Here is a 25,630-nt window from a genome sequence, read left to right as displayed (position 1 = left end):
CACACAAACCGACGAAGTTGGGATAAACTTTCACTAACTTTGCCTCAGTTAGCCCAGTCTTCCAAATGTTTCTCTCTTTTCTATTAGAAGCAGGCGTCGGGGGTTTTGGTTGATAGAAACGGTCGCTGAAAACTTTGCTACCTTTTCCCCCCTTCTTTCTTTCTTTGGGGTCAGTAACCTGTGAAGAGAGCAAAAAAGATTGACTGCAAACTGGGATTTATCTGTGTTGGCGTTTAAACAGTAGCCTATTGTCGTATGTCTTCGAAGCTGACGTTATTTTAGCTTTTTCTATTCTTCAAAGCGGACTTAAAAAAGATAATATTTGTGATTAACGAAGGCCAGTGCTCCACCTGCTGCAAGAACACACAGGTGAGTCACTTTCTGGAATTTCTTTCAGCTCTAGTTTTATGCTAACTCCGAAAAGAAACTTAGCAAGTTGCCTGCCTTTGGTATCAATACATGCTCATAGAAATATAGCAATTTGAAATTAAACGTTTTTCAGGAAAATAAAGTGTATACTTTTAATGATGTCAACATTATGTTTATCGTGCTGAGCCTTTTTAATGTCGTCTGTTGAACCTGTTTAACGTTAATCATCTCTGTCTCAAGACCTCTGCAGTCTAAATCTGCCTAACGGGGCATACAGTACCCTACTAACATTTACATTATAAAAATGTAAATTTAAATTGTATAGGCGTTTTACATAGTATTGCCTGTGCATTGTACTGGATACACTAGGAGATACAACTTTTCTAGAACTTTCTATAGATACACATACTGTAACTCATAAGAATGCCTCTGTGTTCACTTGCTTCCTGTGGTCTCTCTCTCATATTTCGTGTCCTCCTGTTTGCAGTGAAAACTCTAACGGGTTTGGTGATCGTTAATAAAGACAACATGTAATGGAATAAGAAGCCTGTTCACATAGACTTAAGATGCAAATATTAAGCACATATACTAAGCATCTCAGTTAGTATACAAATAATTTGTTGTGTGGATTTCATACGTTTGTATTTTCATTGTCAGTTTTAAATCTTATAAATAATTAGATACATAATGAGAACTTGTTAGTAGACCTGGCTATCTGGAGTGTGTGTGTGTGTGTGTGTGTGTGTGTGAGTGAGTGAGTGAGTGAGTGAGACAACTGCTTTGAAACAAACCTGTGATGTAACCTGCCTGTACTTTAGAGCATATATCGATCAAAAATTGTCAAGTAATATTATTAGTTAAAGTGTAGTGAGTATGTGTAGTATTATGACTTAGCGTTCTAGTTTGTGGCAAAACTAGTTTGTCCTCTGGCTTTATATAAGTTTTTTTCAAACTAAATCTCATATAGGCCTAACTCTAACTGCCTAACTCTATCTCTTTGGTACATGTTTATTGGAAAAATCTAAGTATTAACTACACTGTGGTGTTTGTCATTTAGGACCCTCATTATTATATTACCAGGCAAACGTGACTTGGCCCACCTGCCCTAAGGAGTCAAGGAGAGAAGGAGAGAAGGAAGGAGACAGATCATTGTCTATTGTTGCCCTCTGCTTCCTACTGTATATAGATGTATACTGAGAAAGTTGTGACGGAGGGGAAGATGGGTGAGTGCACATATTAAATACACTGTTGTTCTTGCTCTCATTCTCCACCCCTCTCTACTCCTTCTCACACACACACACACACACACACACACACACACACACATGCACGCACACATGCACACACACACACACACACACACACACACACACACACACACACACACACACACACAGCTGAAAATGCTGTGCTGGTCATGCTGCAGTGCATGCTGCCTGCTTTCTGTATTTGGGACCAAACATCTGACCACTTGACAGTTAACCATTAACTGTTTGTTCAAAGCTGACTGGCTGTCTCTCTGATGTTCACTGATGTTCTGATGCTATTTTTGAAGTTTGTCTTTAAGCTTGGAAAACATAAATTTAGATTCGATAGATTTTTTTCATCCAAAGTCCTAATAATACAAATAGAAATGTGATAGTGGTGTTGATAACTGGAGCCAGAAATAACCACTGTCATTTACATTAAATTACACTTGATTGCAGCACATTGTATTCACAGCAATGACAACACTCTCTCCTTGCAGTTCTAAACAAAAAACTCAATGTCCATGTCACTGTCAATATGAAGCTCTCCTACCTTATCCCAGCAAACACACTCCCATGTCCATCAGTGAAGCCAACATTTAAAAGGAAACCAGAGAATCTGTCCTGTTACATGGCATTAGCTGTATTGCAGTGTTTAGTGTTGAAGAGTTGGTCAAACATGGAGCTTTATGGCTCTTATTGAGTTTACTGCTAATTACTGTATATGATGCTGTTATGGAAGTAAAGATAAGATTACTTGCTATATTTTACTGTTGCTAGAAAGCGCTTCTGTCAGCGTAAACTCTGAAACTCAAATATATGTTGGCTACTTTGTAAAGACAATAAATCCACCCTGTGGATGTTTTCCCCCTATAACCCAGACAACAGTATGACAACAGTACACCTACCTTATATCACAGGGGCAAATTGAGTGCCAGTACAATGAAACCAGCAGTCTCCCATTAAGTGAAGTCTTAAGTTGAAAACTGACACATTCTAACTGTCCTTGTTGTTCTGTAACTTACTTTCTGTGTCTGAAGCTGGTCTGCTGTAACGTTTGGTTTTGTAGCTGCTGTTGCCTGACTCAAGGGAGTCCACCCAGATGCAGGCTCTGTCTTTGGAGTGTGTAATTACAAGAGAAACACAGTCTAGCCAAGGAGTGGCACACATGGTGTGGCTTATTTTGTGTATGCCTGCGCTTAGATTAGGTGGGACATCTATTTCATCTATTTTCAAGAAACAAGCAGTGTTTACCTTAAACGTACACAGAAACACAATTATGCATATTCACATGCAAGCACTCCCCGTTACAAAGGGCAGGGCATATTTCCAATATTTACAGCACAGTATGATTGTGTTTAGTTTTACTTTTCTGCCATGACAACCAGTACAAGTATGAGTCAGAGCTTCATCTGTGTGTGTGAATGAGGTTTTCTTCTGCTTCTGTGCCGTTATCTTTGTTTTGTAACACTTAGCATGCCCAAGTTAATTTCTGTCTACTCAGGAAGGGGATATTCTTCAGTCTTCAAAACCCTTTAAACTCCTTTTTGTATTTAAATTGGAGTGAAGGTATGTTGAATTTAGCTCAGCCCTATCTTTGATGGACCAGATACATAAAAATAGAGTTCCAGAGGGTTCCTCACAGAAAAACAGACTTCTACCTTGTAGCCATGACTTCTGAGAAACCATTTTCTATATATAAGTTTTTTTCTGTTTGTATCTTTTTTTCGTAGAAAACTTGGCTGATGTGGACGTTATAATGGAACGTTTGTCGTCATACAGAAGTTGTTGTCCGTGCGTTATAATATTTTGGGTTTAGGGAGGGTGTGTGCAGCCACATATCTCATCTGGTACACAGCTGCTTCTTTTCACCCAACAGTGTGGGGACTACAGTGGGAGGGCGTAATGCGTGCAAAGTTAAGGGTATCCCTTCAAACATCCGAGTGAATAAGTAATGACACAATGAACCTTTTACATCCTGCTGCTTCTGGGTGCTCATGTGACTCATGGATGAGGATAGAAATAACCCCCCAGTATGTGGGGAAGTGTGTATAGTATGTTTGTGTGGATGATGGGTCACAAAGACTAAGCAATGATTCATTCTTACCTCTTTACCGCAGCGACAACAAACCATGGCAACAAACTATCCAGTAACGCTGTGGGGCAGCTCTAAATGTTTACTGCATTGTTAAATATTCCTCATGTACAACAACAGTGACGTATCTGTTAAAAATGCATGTTTTTGATGAGCATAAATAAGTTTGTTGTTTACAAGTTTGAACAAAGTATGAGATATATGTATAAGTATTATGAGACAGTGTCTTAAAGAAACCTTTGTGAGTAGATTATATCTTTTGATGAAGTTTTTTTTTTTTTTTTTAATAGGCTGTAACTGAACGGGAATGTGTGACTCATCAGAGAAACGTGTTGGAAACTATATGCGAGCATCATAGATAATTAGTAATTAGTTAGTAGAATTGTAGAGAGAGTTACTGTTGCTAACCCATTTACAAAATGATACAGCACCCACTGTGGGTCAGTGTTTATAGTAGGTGAAATTATATATGTTTTCAAAACTGAAATATATATAAACTTGACCCAATTTTACAACTCTGTCTCACTCTGGACAACTCTGTTTAAATCTTTGAACACAACACAAAAAGTTCTGCAGTATTTGTATCAATCAATCAGACTTTATTGATTGATACCCCTCTTCTGGCCACATTCACCCACCTATCCAACCACCCCTAAATTGACAGAAATTGTCATTCAGAACAGGAACTGGAAGCTGAACCAAACTGAGGAAACGCCATCATATGTGAGGAAACACCAGAGGCAAGACATTTAAATATATAAAAGCTCTGAACAATGGCTAATAAGTACATAAACTGTAAATGAAACTGGTAAAACATAAAATACAGATACACAATTATCTAGAAAAAAAATAACTAATACAATTAATTATAAAACTAACTACAACAAACGCATATAAAATAGACCACAAGTAGATATAACTTGTTTAATTAAAGGCATGGCTATAAAAGGTAGGTTTTAAGTTTGCCTTTATAAATATCAACACTCTCTGCAAACCTCATTTAATATATATATATATATATATATATATATATATATATATATATATATATATATATATATATAAAATACAAGATATGCCCTACACTTAACAACTGTCTACCAACTTTTACTATTGCAGCGTACTCACCATCACATAATACCACAGTGATTTCAGAAGAACCCTGACTTATAACACACACATGCATACACACAGAACAGGGGGGTCTCAGGTAGAGGTGGACACAAAAGAGTGCTTGTTCTGTCCTGCAATTTGATTGGGAAGAGCGCTGTGTTGGGGGGAAGAGATCAGGAAAGAGAGAAGAAGAAAGGAGTTTGGGAACAAGGGGGTTGGCAGCACCAGTGTAGGTGTGTATGTGCTGTATGTGTTGAGGTGTGTGGAGGAAATGTTGGGGTATTTCCTGTAAAACAGAATCTGGAGGAATGAACAGGAGCCTGGAATGTCCCTCTGATAATTGGTCCAGGGGCATTCATCAGATACTCCTTATGTTCACTAGTTTTTGTTTCTCACTTTTACATTTTTGTGCCTTAATTCTCCTTGTCTCTCTCTCTCTGACCTTTGGGTCCCCATTGTTAATCAGAATTGTCCAACCCAAGGAACAATAACACCATTATTATGTTGACTGGATGTTTGGAGGAGAAGCCAGAGGAAGGGAGGGTGAAGAGAGGACAGGTACGGAAGGGGAGGAGGAGCAGACAGGAGGCACAAAGAGGGGAGGAATGAGAAGGATGGGTACAGATGGAGGCAAGTAAAGGTAGGGAATTCTTTGGGGAGATGCAGTCAAGGTGCAGGTAGAGTTGGCCAGGAAGAGGTTGTCGTGTTGAGGGAGGGAGCAGATGTGAGGAGATAGCTTAGAAGGAGGTTAAGGTCATTGGATTAGTAGGTCCACGCAGCTATCATGTTTCTTGATAACAACGTAGAAATTCAGCAAATGTGGGACCAAACAGTGTAAGTGGTTCTGTACAACACTGGTTCTTTGTCATTCCTAGAGTTGTTTACTTCCACAAAGACAGACAGAAGACTATATGCTAGGGAAACTGACTTTGAGTTGGTAACAGAGCAGGATCATTTTGGTTCTGCATCCAGACTCCCAGCATCTCAGTGGGCCCCTTAATGTCTAAAGAAGAAATTAGAAATGCCTAAATAACTAACTGAATTGTCCAGCAGCATAAAACACTTTTCCTATGAACACTGACATTTGATAGGCCTAATGACACAATTCCATCAAAACATTTAAAGGACATTGTTTTTCATTCTGATTACGTTTCGTCAATTGTTTTCATGGAAATTAAGAAAGATTAATATGTAAGAGAGTAGGAAAAAGTTTAAAGGGAGACAGTGGCAGGAAGGAAACTAGGCATGTAGAATGTTTTCCTTGATTTGATAGGAAACACTACACTTCTTACAGTATCTCCAGTTGTTTCCTGCTAAGGATTACTATTACAGTCCTGATTGTCTCATGCAATGTAATGAAAACAGAAACTCCACAAAACAGAAAATCCACTTACCTACATAAAAGCAAATTTTTCCTGCTTTTTTTTAACAAATGATTACAGACACAGGCTCTAAATTGCCAACATTAGTGTACTTGACTTAGGGTTACATTTGCCCTCAGTTATAACTAGAAACAGACAAAATTATTTCCAAATTTAATAGAAATTACATTACCAGTCCCAGGGTCAATTTGTTACTCCAGCAGGTCTTTACACACAGGTGTAATCAATACCATAATGATGGCTGCATAAGGTTTACAAGTACCAGAGCGCTACCAATGTGCATGCATGTTCATTGTTATGGCTTAAACGCAGTAAGGGCCATTGTTAGTGATATTAGTAACAGCTGCTTTCCCTGCTATGACAAGTCAAACGTGCTGTGGAAATGCCTGTAACAATTGTCCTCTCTACCACTGGCACAGAGAAATAATGATACATTTTAAAGGCTCTACACAGGTGTAAATAATACAATAAATGATAGTGGAATTCCATTTAGGTACTTCAGTTTCAGGGTCCTGGTATTGTTCGTGCAGTGAGCCACACAGTCCCACTGTCATTGCTTACCGGGATACTTCAATAAACATATGTAGCTATCATTAATGTCAGTAGCAATATCTGTGCTTTTCCTACTATGACAAGTCAAATGTATGCTGTTAGGTACATTGTCCTGTAAGTTTTGTTGCACTTGTTAGGTGGTAGATGCTACAGTAGATCATTTCCAGCGAACAACAACAGCAGGCATACTGTGCAGGCATCAACACTCAGACGTTGTGTATAAATATGAGGCCAAACGCAGCAATAATCTACTCAATAAGTAAAAAGATGTAATCTAACCCAAACCCTGTCTTTCAACCTTACATTAACCGTAACCCGTCATGGCTACAGTAGTTAGCTGCTAACAGTAAGCCAGTTTTGTTCTGTGACTCAATCGCTGGGTATGACCTAGTATCTACATGTACACTGTTAGGCTGTGACAGCTCACACTATCATTTGTTATCATTGTTTGTGACTTTGGTGATGTCACATAAATAGGTATTCAACCTTTCAATCAGTTTATTTTTTCTACTTTGACTTTACTAGTTTCTGCTTTTTGTCGAGGATGTGCAGGGCCTTTAAAATGAAATATATTAAATATTATCAATATAATCAGCCGGTTTGTTTTTTTCTTCATTAATATAGCATTGTGCTTAGCGACCACATGAAGTTTTTAGTAGTCATAAAAAATTATAGCAACAGAACATGATGTAACCTTGCCTGTAGTCAAGAGATACAGCTTTGTGATCTGTGTCAAGAGGTGTAACCTAGCCTTGTGCTTTTGTGTGCACTTTTGCTCCAACTTTGATGATGATGATTATGATGTTGATGATGATGATGACGACCGTGGGCTTGTGTAAATGGATGTTCGTGGGAAGGGAAATGAGCTGATCTCAGATAAGGGATGTGCATGGCAGGCTGACAGTTCACATAAGAGAGGGTTTTTGTGTGTTTAATCATATTTGCTTTTTCTTAATCTCTTGTCTTTTCCTCCAAGATAGGAAGAAAAAAAGAGAGAACAGTGAGCTAGCAATAATTACACGTGTGTTTTCCACTTCATTGTATGTCTGCAATGAAAAATATAAGCTGTGGGTCAAGTTGACAAACTCTGCTGAGAGCAGCAGAGCAGAGGAAAACAGGGGCAGACACACTGAGAACAACACCTGCATGCGGGTGCACACAGATACTGCATGTGCACGCCTGACATGGCACTATATCCTAGTTTGAAAGTTTGTTCTTGCTTTGTGGAGAAATGCTAGACTTTAGACTATTGATCTATTCAGTGTCGTTTGTACTTTTCAGTCTATGCCAGGAAATGTGCAGTATGCCCCTTCACATTGGGACAGTGAGCTGATTCCGGTCATTTTGCTCATGTTTGTTATAGGGTGGCTTACGCTTCCAAAACAAGAACCCAAATGAAATACTAGCAACTAGTCTCAGCTTTTGCCATGTAATAATTTGTCAAATATTTGAATGTGTGTGTGTGTGTATCTATATTTGTCAGCAACAACACAGTTAACTAAGTTATATTTGTTTTATAATAAGTTTTCCTTAGCCACCTGTTTGTTGGTATGTTGTATTTTATGTTAAATGCTGATGTAAGTGCTGCTGTATATGTGCATCCAGACAAACATGAATTTGTGTTTGTGTCTGTGTACAGTATATACACACTGTCAAATGAGTGTTTGTACACTCATCTATGTGTGTGGTTGTGTGTGTGTCTGCAGTGAACAGGGGAATCTCTCTGACCTGTGTGTTGACCCCCTGCCGTGTGATTGGTGTGTGTGTGACTCTGATGACCCTGGGAGCCATTGGAGCAGCCGTCTGGGCCGTAGGTCAGACCACATGCATGTCTAACATATGATGACCATAATCTGTTGTTTTTGATTTCAAGGTCTTTATATTCTGTACTTCTCACTATGAAAAATCTGATGATCCGTCCAAACATTGCATTGACCTAACAAATGTTTTTTTTATGACCCTTCTGCAGTCACGTATTGCACAATGGAGGAAGACACAGGACTGTATGATGGTGAGTAAGAGAGAACAGGGCTTCTAGTAAGTAGTCTTACCAGATTTTAAATGGAGGAAGTACAGCTATAATAAACATCAAATTACACTGTGATACCTGTGTAGTGTTATTGTCTACAGAAAAGCTGTACATTCCGATTATTCTATTAAAAGTCCCATATTATGCTTATTTTCAAGTTGATACTTGTATTTTGGGTTTCTACGAGAACCTGTTTACATGCTTTAATGTTCAAAAACACATTATTTTCCTCATACTGTCTGTCTGAAGATACCTGTATTCATCCTCTGTGTCACGGTCTGTCAGGAATGGCTTGGACCCAAATGCAGTTTAGATGATTTATTAAACAAAAATGAAGTACATACATAAGTGTCCAGAAAGCAACAGGCAAAAACTAATTCCAGAACAAACAGAACAGGATCTCAAAAACCGGAACTCAGAGACGAAAGGTAGACTCCAGACACGAACACACTCACAGAACACACAGCAACAGAATACACGGCAAACAGAATGAACAGCAACAGAAACGTAATGCTCCCACACAAGACAAAGACAACACAGATACTAAATACACAGGTTAACAAGGACTAACAAGAAACAGGTGACACAACAGGTGAAACAAATCAGGGCAGAACAATCAAACAGGCGGGAAAACAAAAGACAGGAAGTAAACTAGATAGGACAAGGGAGACAAGACAGACTTCAAAATAAAACAGGAAACAGAACATCACAATCATGACACTCTGTCTAAAATGCTCCGTTTTGGGCACCTGTCTCTTTAAGGCCCCCTGCCAAAAAAGCCCAGTCTGCTCTGATTGGTCAGCGTTTCTGGGTCTTCCGCAGCTGCGCTCTAGGTGTCCTTGCACCATCATTGCAGCCGGGGAATGACTGTAACAGCACTGTAGCGGCACTTTCTACCTATATATAATAGTTGTGACATCACAACCGCACGGCTCATTTAAAGGCACCGTTTCTGAATACGGGCTATGTGCGTTTCTCTGTGGATTGAGCGTTTTAATACTTTTACAGTATTCATATAGCACCTCGACCTGCTCTATAATAAAAAAAATGACATGGAAATCTCACTTTTTACAATATGGGACCTTAAAGAAAAATTCTACCTGAACTTGAATTACACATTTTACTGCCATCAAGTAGGATACTGTATGTTTTGGTCCTGTTTGCTTGTTAGCAAAAACAAAAGACAAACTTTAACTTTGACAGGGTAATACTGTAGTTTCTTGAGTGAAAAAAATAATGTCTGATGATTGTATATCTCTACTGTATTTTGATACTGGTCCAGTTGCAGATTCATTTATTTTTTTAAATGTGGGTTTTCAAACAAACAACATTTTTAGACATTTACATTTTTTTATAAAAGAGGTTCTACACTGGCTTGTTTTAAAAGTAACCCCATGTCATTCCCTGCAGTCCAGGTAAATTCTGCTGACCAACGTCTCAGAGTCTTTGACTCCGCCCAGAGGAGGTGGCGTCAGGTGTGTTCCTCCTCAGCCAATGAGCTGCTAGCTAGCATCAGCTGTGAAGAAGTGGGCTTTATAAGGTGAGGTATTTTTGTTTTATATCTGAATGTTTTAATGCAGCATAGTGTGACTGAGGACTGAAGTGTGTGTGTGTGTGTGTGTGTGTGTGTGTGTTTGTTTTAGTGTGGTGAATTACTCAGTCACATCGGTGCCAGAGGCCAGTGGAGATGGTGGGGAGTTCTTCTGTGTCAGACAGCAAGAGCTCAGCTATGGCAAGAAAATCAAAGACTCATTGTTCCCATGGTAACAAACACCTGTCTGTTTGGTCCTGCACCTGTCTCACAGCAGTCTAACCTGCTACCACACTGTCCTCTCTGTTGCTATTGCTGCCTTTTCTTTTACTTGTCTACTCGGTTGACATAGAGAAAGCTAAACAGTTACTTAGTTTGGATGATTTCTTTTTCTCTGTTCGTCTTTGTTTCAGTGACTGTGAGAGCAGGGAGGTTCTTACACTGTTGTGTCAAGGTAAGACATAAGCTCAGATCTGCACTGATTCTGTCTGACACACAGGCACACTTTATACTCAGATACCTTAAACCCACCGCTCATCTTTCACCACATGCTGGGCTTGTCATCCTCCCAACACTTAATTTGTGTTTTTGTCTGATGTTGTTTTAGCTCTGTTCAGCCTGCCAGCCTGTGTGTCATTGTTTTTCTCCTTCCTGCTTATCTTACATTCACTTACAGTACATATTTTGTATTGCTCTGATTTTCTACTGATTTTCTACTCGTTCACTCACCCATTCTCATTATTGCTTACTGTATCTTTGCTCTGTTTCTCCTTTCTATACATGTTTAATTCTTTCACACTTTCAGTTTACCCAGACAGTAAACTCCCTCCTCTGTACTCTGCAGACTGTGGCAGACGTAGTTTTGCAGCAGACCGTATAGTTGGTGGTGTGGATGCCAGGCAGGGCAGTTGGCCTTGGCAGGTCAGATTGGAGTATGATGGAGTTCATCAGTGTGGAGGAACCATCATCTCAAACCGCTGGATTGTCTCAGCAGCACACTGCTTTCGAGAGTAAGTAACAAAGCCTGAATTTATACTGAAATCATTATTTATTTTGAAGCACATGGTCGGCAAAATTGGATTCTTATATAAATGTCATGCTAGGCGGTATCGCTTCGTCAATCGCTGGCGTGTGCAGCTGGGCTCCATCTATAGCAAACCAGTCAACGCTAACGTGGCTGAGGTGAACACCATTGTTTACCACAGCAGCTACCTGCCCTTTGTAGATGCTAGCATTGATGACAACAGCAGGGACATCGCTGTTCTGGCCCTCACCCAGCCCCTCACTTTCAACGGTAGGTCACACAACGGCATACACACACAAACACAAATAAGAAACACACTCATCGACACAAACCTGAATATTATAAGAATGGCAAAGACATAAAGAGAACATTATTATTATTATTATGGTCATTTGTCTGCTTTAGGTTTCTCATTTTCCAGATGTGAGACAGCAGGACAAAAGTTCTTTTATTCAACATAGTTTTATGAGCACTGAACAGGATGTGACCACCGTTTCCTTTTGTGTCTGATGCTCTCTTTCTAATCCCAGGACTCTTTTAGTTCAATATCCACACTTTGATTGTGAGAAAGGAACAGTAGTTCTTACAAGAGTCAACTGTCTGTAATGTTATTGTAATGTGTTGAGGCATGCAAAAGGATGAGGACAAATACAAGTGTAATTTACACTGGCATTATAGCTCTGAGGGAGACAGAGGTTAGCTTTGTGTTACGGTGTATGTCACAGCTCTGCACATTTTTAACAGTCCAGTAACTAAACAAAATTAAATCAACATACTTATTGGGTTTTAGGACATGACAAATATCTAAATGCAAATATACTGTACTAACAATTGACTGTATATATATATGTATATATATGTATATATATATATATATATATATATAGTTGTGTTCAGAATAATAGCAGTGTGATTTAAAAAAGTGAATAATGCTCAAAATCCTTAGAATAGCTTTTAATTCCATAATATCAATGCATTGGGAACACTGCACATTCAATTCCAAATCAAAACATGACCAAAATTGATCAAGTTTGTGTTATACCTTTACAGAAAGTGAAGAAAAAGGAATATTAGGCTTTTTTGATGTCACCCCACAAGTTTTCTATGGGATTGAGGTCTGGGGATTGGGCTGGCCACTCCATAACATTAATCTTGTTCATCTGGAACCAAGACTTTGCTCGCTTACTGGTGTGTTTTGGGTCATTGTCTTGTTGAAAGACCCATTTCAAAGGCATTTCCTCTTCAGAATAAGGCAACATGACCTCTTTGACCTCTGGTATGCGATAAATAGACCCAACACCACAGTATGAGAAACATCCCCATAACATGATTTTTGCACCACCATGCTTTACTGTCTTCACAGTGTACTGTGGCTTGAATTCAGTGCATGGGGGTCGTCGGACAAACTGTCTGCGGCCCCTAGACCCAAAAAGAACAATTTTGCTCTCATCAGTCCACAGAATGTTGCCCCATTTCTCCTTTGGCCAGTCAATGTGTCCTTTGGCAAATTTCAACCTATTCAGTACATTCTTTTTTTCAGCAATGGGACTTTGCGGGGGCTTCTAGCTGATAGCTTTGCTTCACATAGCCTTCTTCTGATCGTAACGGTACTCACAGGTAACTTTAAGTCTTCTTTGATTTTCCTGGAGCTGATCATTGGTTGAGCCTTTGCCATTTTGGCTATTCTTGGATCCATTCGAATGGTAGTTGACTGTTTTTTTCCACGTCGTTCATGCTTTGGATTCTATTTCATTTTTCATTTTGGCTGAGCAGCCTATACTTTTCTGCACTTCTTTATATGTTTTCCCCTCTCCAATCAACTTTTTAATCGAAGTCCGCTGTTCCTCAGAGCAATGTCTGAAACGACCCATTTTGCTGAGTATTTCAGTGTAAAATGCACTATAACCAGCATGCACAATATTTGCTTCCTTCCTTCCTTAAATATAGGGCCATAACTGACACCTGATCACCTTACTAATTGAACACAACACTGCTATTATTTTGAACATGCCCCTTTCAATTACAGATTCAATTACACAGAATAAGCAGCATGCATGTCATGACTGTTGGGTCTGTTGTTTTTCTATGACTCTCCAACACTTAGTAAATTATTTGCCATTTAGAAGTTGATTTATGAGTTTAGTGATGTTGGACTGCTATTATTTTGAACACAACTGTATATTAGTATTAACATTATATGTACTGACCAAGACCCCTGCAGAGATATGGACGTAGAGGAGCAAGGCAGTGGCTCAAGTTTCTGAAATGTAAATGAAACATGATTTACAGTCACATTGGAAAATGTGGTTGTTCGTACCAGTTTTTAGAAAATTGTTGAGTCTTGGTATTGATTAATAACACTTCCTATTATGCAGCGAAGAAACTTGAAGTAGCAGTTAACTCTAAAAGCAATGTTTCAGTGGGTCATGTCTGACATCTAGTGTTTGGCCTCATAATTACAACACGGGGTCCACTGGAGTGAAAATAATCTCCTGTTTTTTTCATGTTGCTGTACACATATTTTCTTCATTAATTCACCCTTGCCTAAGACAGCATGATCCAATGAGACATGTTCTCTTTTGTCCTATATACAGATGGCAATAAAAGCAAAGATATTACTTATTATAATTGGGAGTGAGAACAAGATGGGCGCTAACCTAAAAATGACGCTAAACCTAACTGAAATCTACAGTTTAACTTTATTAATACTGTTTACATGTGTTTACTTATATCTTAATACATATGTTTGTGTGTTTGTGTGTAGAATATATCCAGCCTATTTGCCTGCCAGCATACGGTCAAAGACTGATAGACGGACAGATGGGAATAGTAACAGGCTGGGGAAATGTAGATTACTATGGTGAGTCTACATTTAATTACAGCTGTACTGTAATACACTGCAGAACATTTAATGTTGGATGATATTATTTGCATTCCTTGTATCAATGTGCTCAATATTTGCTATCATACAACAAGCAGCACCAGTGTACACTTTGATCTTAATACATGTGAGAGTAGAGTAATAGAGTTTTGATAATTGCAGTACTTCAAAGGACCGATAGCAATTGATACATAAGTGCTTCTTTTTAGATGAAACTCCTCCACAGTATTGTTGTGGTTTTTAAATGTTTTTGCTATTTATCACTTGCAGGTATTCAGGCAGATATTCTCCAGGAAGCGCACGTCCCCATCATCAGTGACACTGTCTGTAACTCTCCTGATTACTATGACAACCAGATTACCACCAGTATGTTCTGTGCTGGTTATGAGAAAGGAGGCACTGATGCCTGCCAGGTCAGAGTGCCTGTGTTTATGCATTCTGGTGCAGAAATGCTTTTGGGTTTCTAATTAGTGCATATACCTGGTTGTTTGATATGTTATTACATTCGTATTTACTTCTGTCAATGCTTGACTAAAATGGGTGAACTGCTATAATTCTCTGTGGTTTCAGGGGGACAGCGGCGGCCCTTTTGTGGCAGAAGACTGCCTGTCTAAGACCAGGCGGTATCGTCTGCTGGGTGTGGTGAGCTGGGGAATAGGCTGTGCCATGGCCAAGAAACCTGGCGTCTACACCAGAGTGTCCCGATTTCTGCCCTGGATATCTACGGCCATGAGGGTGAGAGACTGGACACTTTATTTTATTGCAACACTGTTTTTATGTTAACCAACCAAGGAAATGCAGGTAACAGTTCCTCTACCACTAAGTAAATTGACTACAGAACTACAGGAAAAGAAGTTGCTGGCATGCAGGTCATCTATAAACCACTCAACAACAATACACACATTTAGAGGACAAGCTAGTTTTTCCACACACACACACACACACACACACACACACACACACACACACACACAAAACATGAAAACATGTAATTGCCAAATTAAGGAAACAAAATGTCTTAATGAAGTATTTTGCCTCCACCAAATGCACAGTTCAGAGTTACGACATGTATGTTACATTCATGCTTCAGGATTTGTGTTGATGTTTTAGTCATCTACAGCTATAATTTCCTCTTGTGGTATTACAGATGTGTTTAACAACTTCTGCTCTCCTCCAGAACTATGACCACTCACCAGGGCTTCACAAAATGGCCCGGACATGAGATTCCTGCTCCCATGTTTCCACTTTTTCTTCTCTTGGGATGACAATATTAAAAGACCTCGAAGATGTCAACAGGGACCTTTGGACCAGGGGATGAAAGGCTGCGACGTTTCCCTCATATCACGGTTCTGGATTCTCCTTCTCACCTAAAACTTTTTTTATTGAGATTATTTTTATTGAGATGCCTGATTGTTAAATGCCCACCAAGACCATACTCCTTGATAGATACCCTGTATCTTTGCAGAGATACACAGAGCTCTTTAAAGGAGCTGTACTCGATATTCAGCACATTAACATAGCAGCAAACAAATATTTTTTATGTAAAGATATGGTGGATCCTATGCAGAGAATCTGTATGTATTGCAATCCAAGCTTCTCTCTTCTCTTTTTTGACAGCTGGTTCAGCAGCACGTGCATGTTTGTGCGTGCCTTGTGCGTCAGTATCAGACGCCAAGGGTCATGACAACCGCTGGTATTGAACAGTCTGTGAGCCCACTTTTTTAAGTATTTCGAGTACAGCCCCTTTAACAAACATGAAGTTTTAAACAGATCAGCAAAAAGTGATTGAAGTTGACTGTTATTATGAAGTTAAATATTGATAAGAGGGCAAAAGTGAAACAATATTAGAATCAGTATACTGGATTTAAGGTACCAGTTTTGCAAAATATAATGAGATTATTTTTCTGAGATTACTTGTTTTCCCGCTCTTGTACATTTAAGCTATATACTACTGCGATGTCACCATAAGTAAGAAATAACCACTATAACTTGTGAGTTAAACAGCAATACATTGAATCGAGACTTGTAAATGCTCAGGTTCACCTTAAAGGTCCCATATTGTAAAAAGTGAGATTTCCATGTCTTTTTTATTATAGAGCAGGTCGAGGTGCTATATGAATACTGTGAAAGTATCAAAACGCGCAATCCACAGGGAAATGCACACAGCCCTTATTCAGAAGCGGTGCCTTTAAATGAGTCGTCAGGACTTTTGTACAGTTATGATGTCACAACTATACTATATACAGGTCGAAAGTGCCTTTACAGTGCGGTTACAGTCATTCCCCGACTGCAATGATGGTGCAGGGACACCTAGACCAAGGAAGACTCAGAAACGCTGACCAATCAGAGCAGACTGGGCTTTTTCAGCAGGGGAGCTTAAAGAGACAGGCGCTAAAACGGAGCATTTTAGACAGATGGTGAATACAGGTATCTTCAGACAGACAGTATGAGGAAAATAATGTGTTTTTGAACATTAAAGCATGTAAACATGTTCTAGTAGAAACACAGAATACAAGTATGAACCTGAAAAAGACCATGATATGGGACCTTTAAGAATTCTAGATGTAATTACAAGGATTCATACAATAACAATTAAATTCCTTATGTAGAGGTTTTATCTTGTTCCACGAGAGTCCCTTTCTTCAGTGCCAGAATTCCTGCAGCCAGCGTGCATAGCAACCCACAGTGAGTCCAGACTGCACTGTTGATTTGGAATAAAGATCATAAAGATCTCGTGCAAATTCAGCTCCTAGTACTTTTTACATTGTGCAACACACACACACACACACACACACACACACACACACACACACACACACACACACACACACACACACACACACACACTAATAAAATGTCAATAATTTATGAGTAATGCTAATGGATAACTACAATGTTTCCTGGCAAGCTTTATTTTGTAAAATCACAGCGCACATCAAACTTTTCACATTGTGAGAATCTTTTTTATAATTACTCTTTCTTGTGTGACACATGTTTTATATGCAGTAACCTGACTTTTGAATGAAAAATAATTATTTGTCTTTATCAAATTCCCACACGAACTGGTAAAGATGATGCTTATATTCGATCAGTAATATCAGTAGTTTGTTGATGTCTTGTAAATATTAGTCATTATCTTGTTTATGTAGATGTTTATTTGAGAAATGGTACAGATGTCTTTATGATCCACAGATGTTAGAGCCAAGAGTGCAATAACAACTGAAATCATGTTCTCAGAAAATATTTCTTTCACTGCACCGCATATTGATTACCATCTTTTAAATGCTAATGATGTCTCATCATATTGACCGGCAGGAGTGTGTATACTCAACCATGACCAATGTATAGTATTATATACTACGACTCCCCCTCTGCTCCACACTGGATTAAAGCTCTCAAGACTTTACTGGACTGTGAAAAGGAAGTGTTCACAAACTTTGAGGTATACTACAAAAATACAAAAACGACAGCACCCTGCTGATGTCACGAGCAAAAACTAAATATACAAGAGTATTTACAATACAACCGTCAAGATACATTATAACAACTATAATGTAGAGTTCTACTACTATAGTAATACAATCTGTATACTGCACCCGGCCTAAAGAAAGGGTCGTATGTGAACACAACTGCAGAATATATTTGAACGTTGAACCCTTTCTGGCACTGATTTCTAGCTCTTGCCTAAACAGAATGTGATATGAAGTCGACTTACCACCAGTTCCATAAATGCATGTACATTTGTGGCAATTATGATGTGTGCAAGAGAAATAAATATTGTTATATGTAAATTGATGCATTGAGTATTGTATTGAAATAAAAACAACTTGCCCATAGACATTGTGTAATAATATCACAGTTTATTGATACATTTTTAATATCAACTGTACAGACTGCAGTAAAGAACAATTATTTTACTGTAGTATACAGTATCCTAGACACAACAGAATGAAATCTGATGTTGCAGGATCCCCCCCTGCCCCCCCAACCATCCCTTTAGTATATCAAAAATATTCAACATTGTTATTCAGTCAAGTATTACAAACAGTAGCATAAATTAATATAAATACAAAGTATAACAAAAAAAAAAGACGTTTTAAGATCTCTATCCCTCCTGATAGACTGAGCATTTAACTTTTCACAACTTTCTTAACAGTAAGACGCCACATGACAAGACAACATATAATAACAGATATCTTGATGATTCAAAAGAGTGAAAGGTTTCAATCCAACTCAGCTGGATTCAGCCAGTGAAGCGTAGATCACAGAGTCGTCATTCTCTCCGGCTTTGAACCTGTGGAGAAAATTATAGTATCTGTGAATTTTAACCAAACTGCAGCCTGCATGTGACTACTCTGATGACAGCATTGATGCCTTATATACAGATGATTTAGCCAAGCATTCTTTTTATTCATAAACTCTTTATATTACTGCACAAACTAAACTGAAATAAACTAAATTGCATTGCGCTGTCAGTAGGACAGTAGCTACCATAGTCATGTCCTCTCTATTAATTAATTTCTGTAAATGTGTGGATTCTAATGACCTGAACAGAATATTACATTCTATGATTATACACATATTACACATGGCAGGTTTTAAAGGTGGATTCTGATATTTCAAACTACATTAGATATTTAGACGGAGCATCTGAAATGCAAGGAGATACAAAATAAATAAAGAAATAACAGAAAATATGAATTAAGTTTAATTCTGAGTTAAATCATTTCTCAGAGTTTGTTAACATTTCTTTGGGTTAGGGAATGGTTCGGGGGAATTGTACTAATGATAATATAAAATCATACAGTCCTAGTTCTCAACAAGAGAATTTAAATTTTTTTCTCATGGAGGTCAAAAGTTCTTCTTTTGTAACTTTGTGTTTAAAGACTGCACAGTAACAGTGGGCTAAAGGCTACACACATGAACGTGACCTGACCGGCAGTGAGCAATAAGGTGCAGCGACACTACAGCGCTGTGATCATCAAGTCAACATTTGGACAGTAAACCTGGAGTCTGGTGCCACTCTGCTGTTGTTTGTGTGATGTGGAAGACTGGGGTTTCTGGCTTTAATGGTCACTGTTGAGTAGGTAACTTCATCTTCATATGATGTGGGGACCTGAAGGCAGAGGAGAGGAGAGGACAGGAGAGGAGAGGAGAGGAGAGGAGTCACTTCAAAAATCGGATTGTTGTGAGTGGAGATGTTACGTTGAACGTTCACGTTTGTGTACCGTATTTACATCACGTTCATGGTGTGACTTCCTCTGTGAATGGGGAGGGGTGTCCTGAGCACTTACAACAGGCGGAGGAGAAGATGGCAACGCGTGGATGTTGGCATAGACACTGTTAGATGGTTCAGAGGCTGAAGAGCTCGAGCCTCTACTGCTGAGCCTCAAATCATACACAGTCTGCTGCAAGGGACACAACAAAAGTCAGATGACTTTTTCCGCTGAATGATCCCGTTACTTACTTCGTTTTTCACTGTCGGTGCACATTGGGAAGATCCTGGGGTTTGTTTAGTTTCCTGTTTTATTTTATAAAGGTTCTTCTCATATGTCATGTCTTGCTTAACTTCCTACCTTGTGTGTTTTCCCACTGTTGTGATTGTCTGCCCCGCCCTGATGTGTTTCACCTTTCCCTTGCTATCACCCTCCTTTTCTTGTGTATATCGGACACTGAAACAAGACAATTGCTCTCTGTGTATCTTCTAGTGTTAATCTAGTGTTCTTAGTGTTTTGGATTCAGCCTTTAGTTTATTAATGCTCGCTTTTTGCTCTGCCAATCTGCCTGGCTGGTCTCCTGCTCCTGGGTTCTCCTTTTAAACTCTCAAACCGTGACAGTAAGCATGTGCTTCGGCTCCACTAAAGTTTCTGGTATTAAACGTGAAAAAAAGTAATGTGAAGTTCAAGTAAGGAAGAACATTTCACTACTAGGAAACACCACAGGAAACTGAGACATCTCACTTCTTTAAATAATTGTTAGAAAAGCACGTGTGCTCACATTTTTCTCTGCACGGGTCCTCTGTTTCAGCCTGCCAAGACAACAAAAAAACAAAACAAATGAACACAAAAAACATTGTTTCTCCACTCAGAACAGAGCATTCTTAATTGTTGCTCAGTCTTTGATGCCATATTTTAGAGACTCTGTTCTGTAATAACGGGAAACCCAGCAGTTTGCTACTTGTATAAACTATTGCTCAGTACACACAGATGTTCACCATCAGTGTTTTCACTGTGATAGAGGTGAGCTGTAGAATTATTAATAGATGGAAAAAAAAGAGCTTTTAAGACACTTCTTAATCTGTCATGACTCACGATAATGTGTCTTTGCAAATCCAGCAAGTACATAATAGCCTATATGGATTTTTTTTTTTGAATAGATACCAGTGACATTAACATTAAAATGTTACTACAGATCACCATTCAATATGTAAAACACAGCTCCAATATATCCAAAATAATTAACATATTCAATATATTAATATACCTGAGCCAATCCAATCCAACTTTATTTATAAAGCACATTTGAAAACAACAGAGTTGAGCGAAAGTGCTGCACAGTCAAAGCAAAAACAGTCCTAGTAATAGATACATATTATATAACATTTACATACACACACACACACACACACACACACACACATATATATATATATGTATATCTGAGTACGTAGTTAAAGTGGCAACAAAGTGGAAATTAAGATGACACACATAGTGCCTGCTGTCACACATGCACCCATGACAACATTTAGTAAAACACATCAAAAAAGTTACACAACGTGGAAAAATAAATGACTACAGTAAAAATGACGGAAGTCATTCAGTCACTCATTGACTCACCAGAAAAAAAGAAGAAGTAGAAGAAGAAGTGTCACAAAAACAAAGACTCCAAATCCAGCTAAGATAGGGAGGGAATGGCTTCCTGGGGAGAAACACACACACACACAAAAAAATCAAGCACTTCTGCTATACAAAATACAGATGACATTTCTAGAAGAACAAAGCAGCGGTTGTAGATGAAGATGACACAAACCATGGTCCTTTTCCTTTATTGCGAGCATCATCTCAGTTGAGTTGTTTTGCCCCAGTGGATTCCTGGCCTGGCAGAGGTAGAGTCCAGTGTGGGACGCCTCCATAGAGGGGAGAGACAGCACCTGTCCTGAGCCCACCTGGAGCAGGGAGCTGGAACTGGAAACAGAAGCCCTGTACCAGGTGTAGTTGTCTGCTGCAGGGTTAGCAGCACTGCTGCAGCTCAGATTCACACTGCTGCCCTCGACAACATGTGGCGGGTCCATTGAAATGGAAATGTTCTCTGGACGGTCTGAAAAAAATATACACAAACACTGCACATGTTAACAGTTTTATTCTAAAATGAGGGAAGAAATCAAAAGTGCTCTCACAGTACTAGAGAAGAAGATAATCTACCAGAGCACTAGTCTAGAGCCACAACGTTCCACTTCCAGGATTGCTCCATTGCCGCCGGGCATTTTAGGCCTTTATTTGTATAGGACAGCTGAAGACATTAAAGGGGAGGGGGGGGGGACATGCAGCAAAGGGCTGCAGGTCGGAGTGCGCGAGCGCTCTACCAGGTGAGCTACCCAGGTGCCCCTGCCGCCGCAAATTCCGCCAGATTTCACTCTTTTTGGCCAGATGTCCGTTACCTTCCGCTTTCTTTGTGTTGGAATTGTGTAGGACTATGGTTAACTGCTCCTCAGATCTCAGCAGGGTAAATCCAGACAGCTAGCTAGACTATCTGTCCAATCCGCCTAACGATTAAAAGAATTAATAATATAATTAAGTTTACTGTATACACAAACTTGCCTTTATTTATTTTTTGCCTTTTCTCTTATTTGAGCTTTTTTTATTTGCAGAAAGAAATGCAGACGTTGAATATGTTCACCTCTAAAACCCTTCAAATGAACAAATCTTGTATAGAAATCCCTTGTTGCATTGTACTTCTCCTTTTTTGAATTTTTTTGACACCTCTTGAATGGAGCATGAGAAATACCCTGCGTGTCTGAATTGCGTGCTTCTATCCACAACCCAATGCAATTTTGTAACAAGTTCAAACAAAGACATTTGAAACCAGACTTCTCAGTATGACATCTCAACATACTTACACTGGACATCAAGCTGAACCTCCGTAGAGTTAATCAGGGCGATGCCCCTCCAGCTGATATTATTCCAGGCCTGACAGTAGTACAGTCCCCTGTGGCTGGGCTGGATGTCAGAGATGGTGTGATTCTGTCCTGAACTGATAAAGTGTCCGTCTTTATACAGGCTGTATCCACTTTGTGTCACAGGTGGGTCGGCATCACTGCTGCAGGTGAAAGTCACCGAACTTCCTTTGACTACTGACGGACTCATTGACAACTTGACTTTACTGGGAGCATCTGATTGAGAGAAGATTGGGATGTTTAGCCTCACAGAGTTAACAAATGAGCCTTAATCATTATCAGTGAATCACAATTAAAAGTAGAGTTGACTTGGGGAAAAAGCATAAATGATATATATAAAATATATATAATATATATATTATATAATATAATAATACATTTCCATTTTCTTCACTCTAATTGGAGCTCAATGGAAAGGAGGTTAAAAAAAAACGATGTACCAAGGGCACACTTTGTTTTCTGTCGTCATTCATCTACACTACACAGCCAAAACATCAAAGCATTTGCAGAGGGAATTTTAAGCTTTGAAATGACCGAGACACTGCAACTTGAGCTTTGAAATGTTTTGTGTTTTATGTCGTAAATTATTCACGTACTTACATTGAACACTCAGAGCCACAGAGGCCGATCTGGCCGTCTCTTGTCCCAGGACGGCACAGTAGTACCTCCCAGCATCCTCTCTCCCTGCCTGGAAGACTGGATTTGGTACACGTTGTCCATCTCTGAACCAGACAATGTTCACAGGTGTAAGACAACCTGACACACAGGTCAATCTGACAACGTCTCCCTCTGTCACAGTGCTCGGCTGTACAACGGCGGTCAACTCTGATTCAGAAACAGAAGCAGAAACTGATTCATTTCACTAAAAATACAATTTAATTCATGAGGAATTTACCTTTTTCTCTATTATTTAGTTATTACCTTTTACGGACAAGTGAGCAAATGTTTTACTTCTCCATCTGTTGAGCGTCGTCGCAAAATGAAAAAAGTATGCGCCTTCATCACTGTGTTGTACATCATTGATCTTTAGTTTGCAGTCACTCCAACGGTTGCCCACATATTCAAAGTGGTTTGGGGGTGAAGGGATTTGTGAAAGGAGAAACTGCTTCCAATTTCCATCTACATATAGGGCTTTAGACCAGCTGGCTGCAGTGACAATATGACCTAAAGGATAGTCATACTCGCACTTAATAACTACTGATGTTCCTTTTTAATGCACACTCATCTTCGAAGGTCACCCTCCAGTCTCCACTCCACACACCTTTGGGCAAAAATAAAAAAGATACAGTCAAATAAATTTGGCCATAGCTATTTTTCGCACAGCATTTGGCAAAAAGGATCCATAAAATACTCAAATTAGTATGAAATGTATACATTGGTTTTCAAAGTTCTAAGCAGCAGTGGCATAATCTTTAGATTGCAGTTACTACTTTTTTTGATACATGTTTTTACAAAAATGGCTTTCCTTACCTGGCGATATTATTACCAAAATAATCAGAATCAAATTGTCCATTGTTAGAAATTAACCTGCAACATCATGACACAGGACAAAGATGAATATACAGTCTAAAAAATAAACATATTTGCGTATATCAAAGTTAATAGTACTCACACACTGAAGACAGCTGATGTATTGCTTTGCACAGGGTGAATGGAGTTTTGTGGAGTGAAAAGCAGAAGTTGGAGGGTGTGTAACCATCACATTCAGAGTGCTAAAAAAAAATAAAGTTTTGTTATTTCTCTGCATTTATAGTTTCCTTTTCCGCACTTTTGGTTCAACCTTCTTCAACTTCAACGCAATGGATATTTTCAAAGAAATTAAACCATGAAAGCGCTATGTACATGCAAAGCCCACATGGGAAACCTCACATACAGTAATATGGTCTGAATCTGAACACATACACACACTTGCACGCACACTTGCACGCACACGCACACACACACACACACACACACACACACACACACACACACACACACACACACACACACACACACACACACACACACACACACACACACACAGACATGAAAGGGAGCTGGGATGTGGGTAAACAAGACTGGGACAATGGAGCTATTGGTTATTCTTTGAAAATCTGTTGATAATTTGCAGAAAATTCTTGCGTAATCTGGTGCAATACAACCCTAAATGCAGTGGATGGATGGTATTCTGTGTCATCTGAAGTGTGGATGGTTCCTAGGACCTCCACAGGATTTGGGTGTTTGAGCTCCTTATGTATTAATGTAGATGGGTGAGAGAGGGTGAGTGAAATAAAGCAGAAGAGCCTTTATTGCTTATAATGCACCCTCAAGCAAAATATACTGGGGTTGACTGCTTTTTGATGTGATATTTACAAACTCCGATTTTTAAAAACTCAGGCAAAGATGGTTTCTTTTGTCTTTGGATCCTGTGGTGATTTAGAGATCATTTGAAGTTTTTGTTGTGAAGTTGTGAAGCCGAAAACAGAGGTCACTGCAGTAACCCGGAGCTTTCTCTATGTGGCTGACACGTCAGAAGCAGCTGGTCTCACATTGTCATCACCAACGTGATCCATCCTTGTCCACAGGGTGGTGTTACTGGACTGTGCACCTGATGTAGGCAATGCATCTCACTGGTGGGTTACACCACTTTTAAAAAGTGTTTTTGTTTTCATATCTTTCTCCATGGCATATTTTTTTTTCATGTATAATGTGGTGACCTATGAAGACCTCCAGATACTTCACTCCCAACAGGTGATTATCTAGGTATAGTTCTCTATTACTATTATTATTTCAATATGCCTGATGAAGGTCTTTGTTAGATCGAAACAAATTAAGCTTGGAGCTTTCAGTGTGCTGATCTGTTGTCTGTTTTTTTGTCTGTATTATTAGCACATCATGAACCAATTTGACTAAGTACGGACTTATTAATGTCTTGGCATAACTTTAAGCACATTACCCTGCCCTAATATGTCCACTGCAGCTCCACACAGAGAGGAAATGTCATAAGTACAAGATAGTGACACATTTCCTCTGCATCATGTGGGTTAGAGAGCAAGATTTCAACAACAACAACAAAACGTTAATGGTTTAGTAACTGCTAGTGATGTTGAGTTATATGTAATACAAGAAAAAGGTTGAGGAACATAATTTGTTTGTTCCTATTGTCAGGTTTAACCAGCAGGTTCAAAGCCTTAATGCCAGTCAGTATGGTTTCAAAATTACCCAAATGCAGCGGTGATGATTCATTTCCCC

At 39.1% G+C, this 25,630-nt stretch overlaps 2 protein-coding genes across 8 annotated transcripts; one reads left to right on the top strand and one right to left on the bottom strand.

The window, feature by feature from the left end:
• The first annotated feature begins 171 nt into the window (after positions 1 to 171).
• Positions 172 to 18,051, top strand: hpn (hepsin). The gene is made up of 13 exons (XM_078253505.1): positions 172 to 369; positions 1,427 to 1,592; positions 8,465 to 8,572; positions 8,728 to 8,769; positions 10,198 to 10,327; positions 10,431 to 10,550; positions 10,732 to 10,772; positions 11,163 to 11,328; positions 11,422 to 11,612; positions 14,107 to 14,202; positions 14,494 to 14,636; positions 14,794 to 14,958; positions 15,401 to 18,051. The coding sequence occupies exons 2-13, from the start codon at positions 1,556 to 1,558 to the stop codon at positions 15,443 to 15,445; spliced, it is 1,284 nt and encodes a 427-aa protein (XP_078109631.1). The 5' UTR covers positions 172 to 369; positions 1,427 to 1,555; the 3' UTR covers positions 15,446 to 18,051.
• Positions 18,052 to 18,073: 22 nt separating this feature from the next.
• Positions 18,074 to 24,096, bottom strand: LOC144519962 (Fc receptor-like protein 5). Of its 7 annotated transcripts, none has more exons than XM_078253512.1 (11): positions 24,009 to 24,096; positions 23,867 to 23,923; positions 23,318 to 23,657; positions 22,997 to 23,245; positions 22,340 to 22,612; positions 21,253 to 21,540; positions 21,060 to 21,141; positions 20,221 to 20,251; positions 19,452 to 19,631; positions 19,230 to 19,339; positions 18,074 to 18,517 (listed from the first exon to the last, which is right to left on the bottom strand). In XM_078253512.1, exons 5-11 carry the CDS (start codon positions 22,584 to 22,586, stop codon positions 18,457 to 18,459), a joined length of 999 nt encoding a protein of 332 aa, XP_078109638.1. In that variant the 5' UTR covers positions 22,587 to 22,612; positions 22,997 to 23,245; positions 23,318 to 23,657; positions 23,867 to 23,923; positions 24,009 to 24,096; the 3' UTR covers positions 18,074 to 18,456. The 7 variants fall into 7 exon arrangements, with proteins under 7 accessions (XP_078109638.1, XP_078109637.1, XP_078109642.1 ...); XM_078253511.1 differs by having other exon boundaries at positions 22,997 to 23,221; XM_078253516.1 differs by having other exon boundaries at positions 19,461 to 19,631; positions 22,997 to 23,221.
• Between the last annotated feature and the right edge of the window lie 1,534 nt (positions 24,097 to 25,630).

Source organism: Sander vitreus, chromosome 6, assembly GCF_031162955.1.
Source record: "Sander vitreus isolate 19-12246 chromosome 6, sanVit1, whole genome shotgun sequence".
Lineage (NCBI taxonomy): Eukaryota > Metazoa > Chordata > Actinopteri > Perciformes > Percidae > Sander > Sander vitreus.
Note: the sequence above shows the minus strand (reverse complement) of the source record. Positions and strands in the feature narration are given on the sequence as shown.